General features: G+C 46.8%; 1 protein-coding gene across 1 annotated transcript in view; it reads right to left on the bottom strand.

Annotated features, from left to right (window-relative positions):
- The window catches only part of arhgef10la (Rho guanine nucleotide exchange factor (GEF) 10-like a), a 128,352-nt gene that overhangs the window by 26,520 nt on the left and 84,794 nt on the right, over positions 1-17,038 (bottom strand). Inside the window, exon 21 of the mRNA XM_080845657.1 lies at positions 4,100-4,186. Coding sequence (XP_080701783.1) covers positions 4,100-4,186 — 87 coding nt within the window. The remainder of the gene's footprint in view (positions 1-4,099; positions 4,187-17,038) is intronic.

The following is a 17,038-nucleotide window of genomic DNA, read 5'->3' as shown; positions in this document are numbered from 1 at the left end:
ACAAACATTATCTTTCTTTTTTTTATATATAGATGTTGTTTTATCCGCAAGGCAAAGAGGGGCGGAGGAGAGGGAAGGTAAAAAAGGCTTTGAAAGGCTCTCCTTTGTTTGACAATCGAGGGATTCCTTGAAGGTGATGATTGATCTAGTGCTTTAGTCAGGGATTGGCCAGGCGTCAGACTCAATCCTCATTAAACTGCACAAGGTCGACAGGCCTAACTGCAGTGTCCCCTCCTCTCCATACACTTTCTCACCCCTGATGTGCCAAAACAGTAGAAGGATGTCAGGCAGGCAAAGACGGCTCAAGAAAGTCAGCCTCATGCATTGCATTAGTCTTCTAGTAAATTAATCATCTGCCCTTTTCCCCAAGAAGTGTTTGCCTTTACTCACAGAGTTTCTCTCTCTCTTTTTCCCTATCTCTCTCTATCTATCTCTCTCATGGCCTCTCATTCATGTATAATGCAGTGTGTGAGATGCACCCTCAATTACAAATTAAGTGGAGTGAAAAGCAGCACTGCATCACATGTCCCACACAAATTGGCTCATGTACATAACATGAACAGTTCCACACATGACGTAAAAGCCTTGGCAACCAAGGACAGTGTGGCGGTCGTGGTGCGACCGCACATGAACTCGCACTTCTCCCCATCTTTGCAACCAGTAGCGCACCCAAACAGACATGGTTTGCACACACACACACACACAAACACTCATACCACTGATTGCAATTGGATCCACCTGATTGCTTATTGCCTAGACTGGCAGAGGGGACACAAAAATGGTATGGGCCAGACCACCTGGATAAAGTGGTTGGTTTTTACAAACCTTGAGACATTATTTATTACATAGCTATCTCTTGGTTTTATGATGGTGAGGAAAGGCTATGTTTGTGTCTCAGGGTCTGTGTTGTCATTTTGTATTTTTTAGTTTTTGTGTCTACCCCCGTGTGTCAAAACGGTGCTGGCCGCCAGGTGTATATGCTCATTGTTCTGTTAGTCAAGTCTTGTTGTGAGATATGTGCATTTATATGGACCTGTTCTTTTACTGCTGATTTTTGTCCTCTACCCCATTTAGAGGCTTAGCAGGTATTTTAATTGAGCTATGTACTGCTGCATTGTGTCCTCTACCCCATTTAGAGGCTAAGCCGGTGAGACTGTTGCTTTTTGTCCTCTGTTTATGTTGAGAGGCTTAGCAGTTCTTCTGGGTATTTTGAACCCCATTAAAACATTCTATTTGAACCCTCACTCTGTCTCTGAGCTTTTCGGGCCAAACCCACATTTTCGACAGCAACCGAGGCTCGGTCCGTCACAGAAAGGTTCCAGTACGGCGCTGAAAAAAAGTTCCACACATGACGTTAAAGCCAAACCAGGAACAGGTTCCAGTACAGTGCTGAACAACAATACCACACATGGCGTAAAAGCCTTGGCAACCAAGGACAGGCTCCAGTACGGCGCTGAAAAAAAGTTCCACACATGACGTAAAAGCCAAACAAGGACAGGTTCCAGTACAGCGCTGAACAGCAATACCACACATGGCGTAAAAGCCTTGGCAACCAAGGACAGGCTCCAGTACGGCGCTGAAAAAACGTTCCACACATGACGTAAAAGCCTTGGCAACCAAGGACAGGTTCCAGTACGGCACTGAACAATATTTCAGCCCAGAATAAACAGTCATTTCCTGGGGATTTGAAAAAAAATAACTTGACTTGTTTGCTTTGATAAATCCTGAGGCCTGTTGGAGGGGGACCAGAGGTATACCACATGGTTTATATTTACCAGAGTTCTTTTTTCCCCTCCTTCTCTTCTCTTCTCTACCTCTTCTCTTTGTCTCTCTCTGCTAATACACTAGACTAGACTAAATCAAGTGTAATCTCCCAATTAGAGAGAGGAAGAAGCCGACAATGGCGGCCATGATGTTGCTGGACCGCAGAGATTTATTCTCTACATGAATCGTGCTATGTGAACAAGGCTGCATGCTAAATATAGTCTTTAGCCCTACAAACTCTGCCACTAATTTGCATGCAATCATTTATTTGTTTCTTATCAGCATGCAGGATCTGGACAGGAGCATTCTCATAAGCCTACACAGCCAGAGCTGGTGAACGATGACAGGCTGTTGCTCAGGCAGGGAGAGAGCAAGACAGATAGGGAGGACTTATCTCTCAGCGAGTCTCCCCTAAAAATAAACCCCAATCATGGCTCTCGCTGTCTTATTACAACCTCGAGCAGCCTCCTGACCAACAGAAATACCACACACGAACACAAACACACCAGTTAACCCAAACACCAACAAACACACACGCACACAGAAACACTCAGACATCTGCCTCATCGTTTTCCATCCAATTCCTGCCGAGACCCGATGGAATGAAGGTCCCCTGACAAACGGCTCACTTCTTGTTTAGAAGACTAGATGACTGGAATCATGTTCTAGTCACACTTTTTCACTTTTTAAGAGCTGGACAAACTTTTCCCCACAGCAACTGCCATGTCAACATAAATAGGGTCATTTTTTCCTACAAGTCTGAGAGCAGGCCGGCTGTACAGACCTGGTGTCAACTGGGCCAGTTCACTTTTTTCTGTGTTATTTTTCCCCCGCTATTGTTGTGCCACGTTGAGGTGCTGTTTACGCTCACGGTCACAGCACATTCACACACCACTTTCTATCAGTTGGGAGACCGAACTTTTACACCTCCCTTGGAAACCACCATTTTGGCAGGACATTTGTGTCACATCTAACGGCTATCATATCCCAAATCTACAGCACGTGAAACATTAGGTTATTCATTGTTTTCCATGTCTTCATTTAGATATAAAAGACACCGCAAAAAATTGCTGAAAATCCCATGTGATTTACAAGTGAATGTACAAAAACCCCAAAACATTCTCTTTGTAGTTAAAATTCACAAGGTTCAACATCAGTTGAAAAGGGGAGATGAAATACACAATCGCTCCCTTCAGTCACAGATCAAATAACGCATGGAAGAAATACTTGAGTGATGTGCTCATGTGTTGGCTGTGAAGTCAGCCTTAGATATGCCCTTTGTAATATAATTACTATACACATAGATCAAAACCCACACATATAAATGTTTAATATTAATTTATCCATCTTTCCATTAAAATGGAGAATTAAGAAGATAAATCAGCTTAAAATGTTATGTTATAAATGGTTTCAATCTTATATCTCAAAAAAGGTTCTGATGAGAAACACCATGTCCTTTTAAAATATTGTAAATGTTACCAAGGTCAGCACAACATGACATTAAATCTTCAACTGTCAGGCACCAATGCCTAGTTAAGATGGATTGAATGCCACTTTTGATTTGGACCAACATATTCTTGGTATCAGTCACACCGACAGTCTTAAGACACAGCGAGATTTAGAAAAGGTATCAGATCCTTTTCAGACGGCACCAGCAGCACAGAGTGTCTTTGAATACAACAAAGGCATTGGAGGCCAGCGTTAAATCCTGCCATATATCAGTTTCCTCCAAATCCCAGCCATATCTTTTCTATCCTCTGCTGAGCCCACCTCAGGTTCCTTTTTAGAATATCTCCAAAAACAATTACCTCAAAGACATGGACAAGGGCGTCTTTTTCAGAGCACGGCTCAAATCAGATTTATCCACCTGCCTTGGGGGATTACTTGATAAATGACCAAATACACGACTGTAAGGAGTAAGGGGTTGCATTTGCATCTTGGTGAAATTCAGGGTTGTTCTTCTTATTTCACCTTCCCTTTTTAAAAGAAAAGAAAAAGAAATCCATGGCCGGAGGCCACAGGGCCTAGGGATTCCAGGGATCTCATTACATAAGCGCCCTAGTCACCTCTTTTTTAATCAATTAGACTCACATACCGAGTGTGGCCACGTCTCCAGTCAGTCCGTTGTGTACTACAGCATCCTGAGTCGCATGAGCATACATTATTCCCACCGAGCACAGTCGGAGAAAGGCATTCTTTTGTAAGGGGGATAATGTATCATTTGGAATGAGATGAGGATTGTCATGCAGCCGGAAGACATTTTGGCATCAGAGATATTGTTGGACAAACACGAAAATCCAGCTGTTGAAAGCGACAGGAAATGATTTGAACTTACCCAAAGGTAGCCCTGGGGAAGGGAGGTACTGGCTGCAGAGAAACCCAGCAGAGCGCATTGCACTGGATTGTGAAGAGCACCTTCCAGCTGGAAGAGAAGAGAGGAGATATCATCCATTAGAAAAATACATATATTCTCACAGTCTTCATAGTGTGGTTTACTGTGCCTGAGGCTTTTAGGTTTCATTATTTCCTTTTTTAAATAAAACTCAAAACATGTCAACCGCATCGAAAGAATCACAAGCCATAATACTTAACACAGAATGCATATTTTACTTTACACTTCACTTCCTACAGTGGACCATTGTTTATCAAAGGGAAAGCAATAATGCCATCCCACAATTAGTTGCGGCAGCAACATCAAACAATCACCATGACCTTCATGTGAACATCAGCTGTTGCATAATGACTTAGCCCAGTTGGGTTCTCTTAGCACCGCGGTCCTGAGGAATTCTCCTCATCATCAATCCTTGACCTCATGAACTTTTCTTTCGCGATCAAGGACAAGTGGTCAGGAAAGGACAAAGGATGCATTTTCCCTCACAAAGACTTGGAAACAAAGGCCATTGAGGACTGAACTACAGGCCTGTTCAATATAACTTTTGTAGCTGTTAGGAGGAACGTCATGGTGTTTCTTTCTTCAAGAGCCCCATTCAAGTTGGCCAAACAAACAATGGCAGCTCAACAGCGGAGGTGCCTGCCACTCTGCTCCAGTTTATCCCCTGGGTCTCAGCTGGCCACAGCCAAAAGAAGTGACTGGCCCTCTGGCCTTGACCTCAGGGTTTCCCGGTGGCTCACTCAGCTCCTTTGTGGTGGCCCATCAGGGGTCAGTCAGAAATGCCATTTGTGTTTTTTTAATGACCTGGCAAGAGCACAGACAGAGAGGCGTGATGTGCTGCAGACCTGCAGTCATAATGGAGGGTGCAAGCGTTCATGTTTTTTTTTTTTTAGGTGATTTCAGGCTGTGAGGAAAGATTTCATACACAAACAGAAAATCAGAAAACAAGACAGAGACTACATTTTTCAACCTAATCTATTATAGTACCTTCCATCTGTCACTGTATTTTTAATACAACAGAGCACTGCTCATATGCAGACAATGGAGGCAATAGCATTCTCACTGAAAGGAATGGAATTGACCGGAGCAGAAGTAAGCAGTAACAACAGGACTCAACAGGAGTCTTTACATGAGAATAACTGATTATATATCAGGCAGCTGTTGACCTGCAATGCGAAGCAATGCAATGAAATTCTTCTTGTGTCAAAATACAGCTGCTATTCGACCTGTTTACTCTCTAAATGCCTGACAGGTTTGTGGGGTTTAGACTAGAGAGCCAGACAGATGTGAAAGATCTTTTGACTGCACAATTAATATAAAATTCACCAGAACTGTTCAACTCCCCAGAGGCTGTGGTGATGGCAAACATTGAAATGGGCAAACAGCTCTCCATCATGGCATCAGCTGAACAGACACAAAGATGGGCAGGACCTCTGTTTTCCCTATGGAAATATGTCCAATAATAACAGCTGCTATTTGTCACCTCAAGGGTAGGATTGTGTGCTGTTCAGTAAAGACGAGGGTGTCTTCAACCATGTATGAGGACTGGTATCTTCTGATGTTCATTAGTATTCATTCCATTTACAGGGATCATAAGTGAATACACATACACATACATTCATATACTTTTTCTATCTCATCTGTCCAATTACATTGCCTCTCCCTCCCCTTTCCTTTCTTTTCCCTCCCCTGCCTCTCCCTCCCCTTTCTTTTCCCACCCCTCTCTCTGCGGGGCGTTGTCCTATTTATTTATTCATCGGTTTGTTTTCCCTCAAATGCTGTAATTCCACCGTAAAAGCCGCAGCCATTAATGTTCGCACTGTTCCATGGGTTAGGGGGAGAAACCACAGTCACACACACACACACACACACACACACACAGGCAGGCCGGGCTACGCTCTCCTGCACTGTGATTGGTGCTTGGCGCTGAAAGCCCATGCTCCCAGCAGACTACAGGCAATCTTCAGAGGTGGTGATTGCTTTACCTCTCCCCAACTCTCCCCAGTGAAACACCAGACTCTGAGGGGATTTGGACTCCATCGCCAGGCCTCCATCAACTCTGACACATTTAAATATATTAATATATCCACCCTCTTCCCTTGTTGGTGTGCCTGCAACTTTGAATCCACACCTAGCCATTGGAGGTTGTGTCTGAAAGTTCAGAAGCAAGGCAGAAGAGAGGTAAGGCTCTCCTCAGCATGGCAAAGAGAGCATCACAAAAAAAAGACCATACATCACTTTAACCTAGACCTGGGGTAGTAAACATTGTTCCAGCTGTGTAATGTTTAGAATTATTCAGAAAGGCTCGTCGTACACCTGATGCTTACCAAATAGGATTGAGGTAATGCTTTAAGCCATACGGTTCATGGTTCAGCAGCGTGTCTCAAAGGCCACATCATTAACTCTGCCAACGCACGAGTGAGAGAGAAAAAGAGAGAGACAGACAGACAGCGAGACAGACAGTGAGACAGAGTGAGATGGACAGAGAAAGAGAAAACGGAGAGAGTGAGAGAGAGAGAGGGGACAAGCGCTCCCAGGTGAACTGGCGAGGGAGGAGCGGCATGAGCAGGAGATTTGATAGAGGACGGCAGGATGGGATGGTGGGGCGGAGCCCGGGACGTTCTCCCGTGTCGAAACGTGAGCTAATTAAAGGGAGATTTGTCGATGTTCCTGAGGGGGCGGTCTCGCAGCTGCTCGCCTCCGTAATCCCTGCGCCCTACACCCCACGTGTGCCTTGCCCCCACCCACCCCCCTCTACCCCCACCCCCAGGAGGAGGCACCGGCCCATAAGTCAGCTCCAGGTGGTGATTACAATTACCGCAGGCTGGCGGCGCACTAGCGAGATACTGCGGGACTCTCATTAGGGAGATAGTCATCCCTCGTAGGCCCAGCAACCCCTCTACCTGGCATGCTCTAGCTCGCCATTAATGACACACAAATCTCCGTGCCTCCACGCAACCATAAATGCAATTACCTCAAGCTGTGAAGATCTCTAGGCTGGAGAGCTAGATGTAAGTGGGAGAAGCAGAGAAAATACACTTTTGCTCATTCCACTGGCAAAACTTGGCGGTGTGGGGGAGGGGGACTTAGGATGGTGTGTGTATGTGTGTGTGTGTGTGTGTGTGTGTGTGTGTGTGCTTGGTGTAAAGGAATGCTTCATGTTTTTCAGAGTAACATATAAACGCAAGATCCACATACACAATCGGAATATCTCGACAGGCTTTGATTGGTGCGCTCCCTCTGGGAGGGAGAACATCCTTGTAACCAATTAATGGCTTGCGAGTCCTTGGCGCGAGCCAGGTGAAGTGTTCATGCTGTGAGTTTTTCCCCGTCACTGCTATGAAAGCCATGTTCAGTACTGCCTCGATTTGCTGCATGTTAGTCATGACTGTTGCCGTGTACAAGCATGCACCATGTGGTTTACTGCTCCGAGGGAGATTCTGTAGATAGGACAACAGCTTTATTAAGTAAAGGAACTCTCAACATATTTGAAAGCCATGCTTCATCTATCATCCATGTAAAAGTCAATTGTAAAGAATTAATTTGATTTCCATTCAAGTAAGGCTGTACAGCTCTTGACGCCTGATGAACTACAATTAACGGCAGTGCTGGAATTGGAAAACTGAGAAATGAATCATAATAATATCGCTAAGGTGGTTAATGCCCAGAAGTTGGCACCAGTGTCAGAGCCACGTTGCTTTTATTTTACATTTTGCATTTAGTCACTTAGCAGACGCTTTTATCCAAAGCGACATACAAGGGAGATAACAATCAAGCTACGAGCAATAGAGACCTAGGGTAACAAATACATAATAACAAACATGGAGGAAAGACGCAAGGAGAAGCGCTACCGTCCAGTTCCCAAGCTCCTGGTCCACATGAGGCAGTGGCATCACGTCTGCCTCCCCCCGACACCACTGCAAGCAGCTCCCACGCACCAACAAACACTAATAGAATCCTTCCGTTGGTTATTAACTGATAATTGACCGGCTCTGCTGGCCCTCCCTCCCCCCTCATCTCAGCCTTAGGCTACAGCGGCAGAGAAACAGAATCCTCATGAATGACGGAAGACCAGCACCTGCAGTTAATACTAAACTTCACAGCCTGAGGCAAAAACGTGGTTATTTTTAAGACAAGCTCACACAGTTTGGCTGGTTTATGGATACCGATGAAGAGCTTTTAAACTATGCAAGTAACATCAGGTGGTCCAGGAGTGTGTGTGTGTGTGTGTGTGTGTGTGTGTGTGTGTGTGTGTGTGTGTGTGTGTGTGTGTGTGTGTGTGTGTGTGACACTGAGCTGTGGGAGGAAGTGTTTAGTATGCCTGTTCCATCTCAGATTAGAGAGAGGGAAATGGGAGTGGATTAGCCTATAGGAATTCAATATATGTGGGCGGACTAAAAGGGGGGTCTGTGACAGTAAACTGGGATTGAACCCCGGTGAGGATCTGAGGCGAAAGCGTTTACCTCTTCCAGCAACTGCATTAATACCTGCAGAGAGGTAGGCCTCCACTGGAGATGCGCCGAAAACAAACTTTTGTGCACAGTCTGGCCGTTATGTGCGACTGTGCCACGAGAAGGGAATTTCGCCGTTTATTGTTGTCCAAACGTGGGGAGACGAGTAACTCGGGCGGCTGGCCGGATCAAAGCCGACGTGAGCCACTTTTGTGATTTGAGCGAGCTGGATGGCAGTCAATCATTTTAAAATTCGCCGCACGTCACCCAGTGGAGATCAAAGTGTCAACCACCTGCTGTGCCGACTGTGAGAAACAGCGTGTGGAATATTCAAAGTCAAATGATTACAGTGAGTTTGGTGCCCTGTGCAGCAAGACATGGCAGGCCAACACTTTGTCTCCACTCTTAACTTCATAAAAAAAGAAGAAGAAAACCTTGTTGCCAAGGCTTCTTGCTCTCAAAATGGGGAGAGAAAGCTGTGGGCGAAACATATTGTCGAAGATACTAGTGAGCTGCGTACTGTTCTCTCTCGCTTGGCTGGGGTTGCATCTTCTGGGATTGCACATGTGCATGCTTACAGTGCAGGCGTGTCATTTCCTGCGGCTAAGCGTGAGATGATATGTGTAATAATCAGAATAGAGTGGGAGGACTGTTTACCACATTAACACTCGGAGAGGAGTCGGATGGTGTCAGGGCGCAGCAGCATGCAACGTCTATTTATATGCATGGATGTTGGATGGAGATTGCCTAGTCCTCCTGCCGTGCATTGGTTTGATGAGACACGTGTGGCTAATGCTCTGAAAAGCCTGATCGTCAGTTTGTCCCCATGTCCCTGGCACAGCCCAGACACTGACTATGGCTAAAGCACGTCTGGGAGACGCGGACGGACCGTCCTGAAAAAAGTGGCCTCGGAGCAGACTGCAAACAGAGCTCTGGGTGTGCCAGGGTTAGTGTGGAAGATCTCTGCTCATCTCACTTTGTCACAATTTTGCTCTCTCTCTGTTTCTATTTATCCCTCTCTTTACCCCTCTCTTTTCTCTCTCTCTCTCTCTTTCTCTCTCTCACACACACACACACACACACACACACACACACACACACACACACACACACACACACACACGCTAAAGCCCCCCAAACAAACAAACACACAAGACTTTCTCTGCCAGACATAAACAAGCAACAGCATGGCAGTCTTTGGAGATCTCTGCCAACCTCACAGGACCTGATTTGGCACTGGGACGGGAGTTGAGACTGGCACCAGACCGGTAGCACGAGTGTGTGACTGTAAATACGAATTTGTGTGGGGGGGTGGACAGAGGAAGGGCTTCTTTTTAATCGTCTTGATCCGATGACAGAAAACACAGAACAAAGGCTACCCAGGACCGCTGAATGCTCCAAAACAAGGCCTAGTGGATGGGCCAGGTTGCCCAGCCTGCTCCAAAAGATCAGGGGCCACATTCCGGGATTAAGCGTGTGGTCCTCGCATTCATACTGACAACCCGTGCTCTGTGGAGCATGCGTGTGCCTGTGTATGTGCTGGCTCTCCCCAACAGCCTCAAACTTAGTGTTTCCTGTTTTTAAAAGATAATAATTTGCCACTAATCACTTATTGCCTCCGGCACACTGCAGCCTCACCGTCATGATTGCCCCGTTTACCTTCTCATTCCCTCGCCTCCTCACCTGCTCCTCCTCTGACAAACCCGGGCGCGAGATTGCTAGTGTCGGTGAGCATTACACAGAGTGCATTCCAACCAGAGCAGCCTTTAAAAAAAAAACAAGCTCACACTGCAAATACAAATCAAGTACTGTTTTTCAGCCGGGGACATATTTGGAACACGAGAGCGTTGGATCTGGGGAGCCATAAGGCTCGACTTCCATGAAGGGACTTAATTTGCAAACTGCAGGCAGTGGTCCATGTTGTGCAATCAGGTAGAGAAGCCGCGGAGAGGACAAAGAAACCAGGCGCAGTGGAGGAAAAATAACGCAGGATTTAGACAGAGTGGAGAGTGTTTTCTCCCCTTCTCAAGGCTGTGTGTGGTTTCTTTTTTTAGAGACGGAAAGCAGTGGTCGGCCATTGTTCAGGGTACACACTGTAGGAATGTGCATCGCACAACACGTCACTGTTTAAAATGGCAAAATCGTTTCCTCCCCTCACCCTGGCTTTGCCTTCTAAGTTGATACACTTGAAGTTGTGTCCTTTCTTCATGAGCCCACACACCGAATGAAAATAATTAAGGGAGGGAGGGAATGTGTGTATGTGAGAGTGTGTGTGTGTGTGTGTGTGTGTGTGTGTGTGTGTGTGTGTGTGTGTGTGTGTGTGTGTGTGTGTGTGTGTGTGTGTGTGTGTGTGTGTGTGTGTGTGTGTGTGTGTGTGTGGAGGGGGGAGGATGGCATTAGCCGGCACTGCTCAAAGGCTGTGCTCGAGCATGGATGATTTCCAGTAATTAGCACGTAACTGTCAGAACGACAGATCAGCCCCTCTGCAGATGACCTCGCTGTTAGTCGGCGGTGAGCAAGCCTGCAAGCAGCTGCCCCTGTAGCCCAGGCACACACTGCCCTCTACTGGCATGGAGAGCAGCACAGGCAAAGGCACAGAGACAGGGGGAGGAGAGCACACTACGGCAGGAGGGAAATCACAGCTACACCAAGCGTGTGGATATGCATGAGGTGTGGTGAATGTGTGTTAAGGTGTGGTGAACTGTGACTGTGACATGAATCCTGCACATGGTCCATTAAATCACCACACCACAAGCATCACATTCATTGGAAAACAAATACCAGATTGATCAATGCTGTTGGTGTTGGACAAGCTGAGGAAAATAAATGTGTCCTCAATTACTTTCGCTCCCTTGTTGTTGTGGATGCTCTGTGATCCTTGTCTCTCGCACCCACTGTAAGAGCACCTCCAATTTGTCCCAGGCAGCCCCGTCAAGCGCACCAACACTAAAGGTTCCGAAACTCAGGGCCTCATTACCAAAGGGCCTTCTGTAAAAGACAAGATCCCCTGTGATGTTCACCGATAGCCTTACCAGCACAGGGGCCGCTACGGTAGATTAATGCCCTTAATCCGGGTCTCAAACCCACAACAAGACATGGTCACGGAACAATTGAGCCGTGTGGTCTCTGCAAATGTGTGTGTTTAATGGCACTCAGTCTTACTCTTTACTAAACAGACTGTGCTTCTAAACAAGGCAGTTTTGAAACATGAGAATATGCATCACCACAGCTTGACACGATGCTCCTAGATTCAGCTGAAGTCAGGGGAAACAATCTTTGTACAGCTTGTTAGTGCAAAAACGGACATTTTTGTGTGTTTTGAGTTGAGCAGTGGTCATTGTACAGAGCAGGCACTGACAGCGGCGGTTGACAATCGACTGCTGCAACAGATGGCAGCCAGTGTTAGACGTCTGACACAACCGAGACGAAAAGTTGCAGCCGGGAAACTGGAGTTTTTTGGCAGTTTTGGCCCGCTTCCTGTCACCATGCCTGGCACGGTGGACAGTGACAAGCTCTGCATGTCTGAAAAACAGGCCTTTTTATTTGCTGAGGGCAGCGAATGCAGTTTGAGGGTGGAGGGATGCGGGTGACCACGTGGCCCTGGACACATCCGCTTCGGCGACAGGGCTGGCAGGATGACACCACACACTCAAATTGGATTGACATTTCACTGCCCACATCCGGCATAAAGTCTTGCACGCGTGCGCCCACGAGGTCTGACTCACTGCGGATTTGAACCACAGAAGGATGAAAAGACGCGGAGGCATCTTGGAGAAATCTGTCCAGGGGACGGTGCAGTGCGGCTCAGCTCGGCTCGGCTCGCCTGAACAAACATGTGACAGATTAGCGGCGACTGAAACGAGGCCTTCTTGCCAAGAAAAAAAAAAAGCGAAAAGCAAGGAAAATAATCTACGCCCCCCTCTTAATTAATTACACCTCCTTAGAGATGAGGGAAGGAGCAGAAGGTGACGTGGATGAGGGAAGGGGAGGGCATCTTAGAGGGCATTAACGTTTATTTAAAACTAAGGCCTGACAAATTTGGCCGAGGGTCTGCCGCTGCGCCGTCTCTTTCCTGAAGAACGAGTGCAGTCTCTCTATCTCTCTCTCTCTCTTTGTTGTTTCCTTCTTTCTCTCGTTCTTTCACCCCCATGGTTTGTGTGTTTGTGTTTGCCAGAGGGATATGGCAGCGCAGGAGCGAGGGGGAGCCGCTACGCCCCAGAGGAGAGGAGCCAGCAAAGAGCTTTTAATCCATGCTGTGGCATCTGTTCCAGACAGGGGGATGAAATCTGCTGTATGTGGAGGGAGAGGGAGAAAGAGAGAGAGTAGAAAACGAAAGAAGAAATGTAAGCAACCCTCATATATGCAGAGGAAGGGGAGAGTGAGAGAGTCTCAGAGAAAAAAATGGAAGAAAAATGGATAGAGCAGGAGAGGAAGAAAGGGGAGAGAGGAAAACACAATGAGTGTGAGTGAAGGAAAGAGAGAGGGAAGGAGAAAAACAGAAAAAGAGTAAGATGGAGGGAGAGATAGAGAAAAAAACAGATTGCATAAGCTGTCATCTTGACAGCTTTACCAAAAACCAAAAGTTTTCAGGGGGAAAAAAAGACAGCTGCCATGTAAGGAAAGGGCACCTTTCTCAAAGACATTTCTGATCTATATTTCATGTGCGCAATGTCTTGTGTTTTTGCCAAAGCAGACACACTCTTTCAGAATGAAGATGTTGAGAACCTCACTCATATCTTTCCCCCCCACCCCTCCTTTTTCCCCCTCTTCCTCCATATTTTTTTCGCCTGGCAGAGCGTTGACGGCTTCAAGTCATCATCACCGTAAATCAGTCCCCCCTCCGAACAGCTGCTATAAATAGATTCCATCCCCTTGCTCACTATCGCTGAAGATGGGGCTGTGCTATCTCCTCAACGGCACACAGTCAATCAGGGGGGAAAGCAGGAGTCCTAGCAGAGGAGAGAAGGCACAGCACGACTCCCTGTCCCTGTCACCTCCCTCTCTCCTTCTATCTGCCTCTCTTTCACTCTCTCTCTCTCTCTATCTGCCTCTCTCTCTCGCTATCTGCCACTCTCTCACTCGCTATCTGCCTCGCTCTTACTCTCTCTCTCTATCTGCCTCTCTCTCACTCTCGATTGCTCCCTCTCTCCCTCCATTTCTTCTCATCACTCCATCAACGTAAGAGATGGAAGAGATACTGAGGGCAGGAGGGACACTCAACAAACACACACACACACACACACGCACTCGCACTCGCACACGCACACACACACACACAAATGCCAATAGAAAGGCCTAGAATATAGATGTAGCCAACATGCTTCCAAAGGCAAGTGATCATGCGAGACAAACTGTGCCAAATCTACTTTCATTTAGTATTTATGACACGTGGATTAAGTCAAGATGTGAGTTAAGGCCAGACACTAGACAACTCACCTGGATTCCACCAGATGAGAAAGAAGAAAGAAAAACAAATGAAAATGCAGCGCTTTGATCAGATATAAGCCTACATCTCAGCCATGCAACAGAGCCAAAAGACTCACCTTTCATTCCCAAAAGACTTTTTGAGCCGGCGAGTCAAAACAGTAGCGTCTCCCATGTGCTGACATTTACACACACACACACACTTTGGAAGTACAGCAAACAATGAGTAGACCGAGATGATAAGCTGACAAGACGAGCCTCGCTTCCACTCATTTCACATGTGAGTAAAGCTGAATCTTAGACACATGGTACATGACACCAATATGATCTCCATCCACACAGGTCCCAGTGTGTGTGTGTGTGTGTGTGTGTGTGTGTGTGTGTGTGTGTGTGTGTGTGTGTGTGTGTGTGTGTGTGTGTGTGTGTGTGTGTGTGTGTGTGTGTGTGTGTGTGTGTGTGCGTGCGTGCGTGCGTGCGTGCGTGCGTGCGTGCGTGCGTGCGTGCGTGCGTGCGTGCGTGCGTGCGTGCGTGCGTGCGTGCGTGCGTGCGTGCGTGCGACGAGGGTGGTGATAACACATGTTGCGTCTGGATCTGAATGCCTTGAAAAGGATTGTGCATATCGCCTTCCCCCCTTTTTGTATTCGGAGACATGAGAGCTTATCCGTAAGAAAGAGAAGAAGAGAGAGAAATAGGGGAGAAAAAACATGTGCCCTGATGCCTCCCAAACCTCCCTTTTTCCCAGCTTGTCATCCTGCACTTCAAAGCAGCAGTGATGAAATCCCCGAGGTATTAAAAGCACTCTCACTCGTGAGTGTTCTTCTCTTCCATCCTAATGCTTCATAAATGGAATGGGAAAACATCAAATTTTCCCTCACTTCCTTTCTCTCTCTTTCTCTCATTGACACTCCCTTACTTACACACATACACACACTCTCCCTCTCTCTCCCACACAGACACACACACACACACACACACACACACACACACACACACACACACACACACACACACACACCCTCCTTCATAAGATGTTGTTGCAGCCTCTCCCTTACAATGTTGTTGCAACACTCCCTTACTTACACACACACACACTCTCCCTCTCTCTCCCACACAGACACACACACACACACACACAAACACACACCCTCCTTCATAAGATGATGTTGCAGCCTTTAATACTTCATAGCTCCTGTGTAGTACGGAGTTGGGTTCCTCCTAGTCTTTTGTTAAGTTGGTGGAGTATTTTTCCTTTGGTGCAGTGTTGATTAAAGACCGTCTTCACATTAAGCTCTTCTACTGCACCTGGGTCCTCAGACGGTTGCCCGAGAGGCCTCAGACTCCAGGGTGGGGACATCTGATGTATCCAGTGCAGTAGAGCATGCATGTGCTTTACTCCTCTACTTCTGCTAATCGACCTCAACTTCCAGCAAAATGAACCTGAACACAACTGCACTCAATTAAACTCGACAGAGATGTTTAGGGGTGGAGGGTAAGTGTGTACAGGACTCGACCTCTCGATATTCCAACCTCTGACCCTGAGTGGGAGGTTAGGGAAGAAAGATAGGAATTGGCTCAGTGCCGATAAGACTCAAGCATCCAAGAAAAACAATACTCCCACACATGCTAGAGGAAACAGATTTGATTTAGAGGCACATAGTCAAGATTTATAATGAGGGCAACCAACAGCAAATCAGGCAATCAGTGATTGTTTTAAGTTGTTGTTTGATTTGTTTGTGGTCAACAAATACAAAATTAAAAAACAGCAATCAGATGTATTTTATGGTTGTAGTTTTTCCTTTTTCAGCCATTAAGAAGACGGGTAAAAGATAAATAAACTTGTACCAATGAAAAGAACAAACATAACTCAATTACCCAAACTGAAATCCAAAGCTATCCATGCCTGGTCAGGGTGGACTATCAAGGCTGCCTTGTAGCAGCTAATGCATCTCAGGCTGAGAGAGTAAGTTCCAATGTGCTTCCAGCATCTCTACCGCTGCGGTCACAGGCTGCATGGACATTTGGTCACGGTTCTTGGTCTGCGTGCCATCCAAACATAAGATACCAGTCACAAGTGTGGTGTGGCATTAGATGCCACTGATAAGCCTGTTGAGGTAGGGGCCGATTACCCCCGGGTTTGGTGTGTGGTGGAGAGGAGAGGGGGGTGGGTTTGGGATGGTCGAGAGAACCATGTTTAGACCTTGCACCAAATGAGTTGAGTCCCCACCAACACACACACACACCCACACACACACACACACACACACACACACACACACACCTCCAGTGCTGGATCTCTATGCACACGTGAACAAGATGGCCCCCGGATCCCTCCAGTGACCTGAGGATGGTTCTCCTGCTGTGTTGCTCAGGAACCTTTTTTTTCATTTTCTGTTGGAATTGGTTCCAGCCCCTCCAGCCAGGGTTCTTTTAATCTCGCCCCTCCCTCCCTCTCTCTCTTTTTCTCTCTCTCGCCACTTTATCTTGTCCCTACACAGCATTCGCTCCCTAACACACAGAGCTTTTTCCAGGCGAGGCTTCCAAATATGGAGAAAGAGACGTCAGGAGGCTTTCGCAAGAGGAGTGGCCGACTGCTTCCCACTGGTGCACAGAAGCAAAGGCCTGAGAATGAGAGAGATGATAAGAGAGAAAATCATCAAGAAAAGAGAAAGGAAAAACCGAAAGGTAGAATAGAGATACAATGTGATACAAACAGTTCGAGATAGATAACGACTGAGAAAAAGGAGAAAAAAACACGGTAAGTAATACAAGAAGAAACGGTAAGAAAGGCAGACATGTCATGGTGGTCCTCTGCCAGGACATCGGGAGAGTGGCACAGCGTCCAATCAAAGACTCCTCCGCTCGTCTCTCTCTCTTCTTCCCTAAGTACGGAGGAATTACCATCATTGAGGAGCTCCCTTAGTGCCACGTCTCCTACAGCCTCACAGCTCATCAGGTGCTCCATTCGCCTGCTAACTCCACAGCCTTGGGCTCTTTTGTGCTTCCAGAT

Source organism: Sprattus sprattus (genome assembly GCF_963457725.1).
Source record: "Sprattus sprattus genome assembly, chromosome: 10".
Lineage (NCBI taxonomy): Eukaryota > Metazoa > Chordata > Actinopteri > Clupeiformes > Clupeidae > Sprattus > Sprattus sprattus.
The sequence above is the reverse complement of the archived record's forward strand: the minus strand, read 5'-3'. Positions and strand labels throughout refer to the sequence as shown.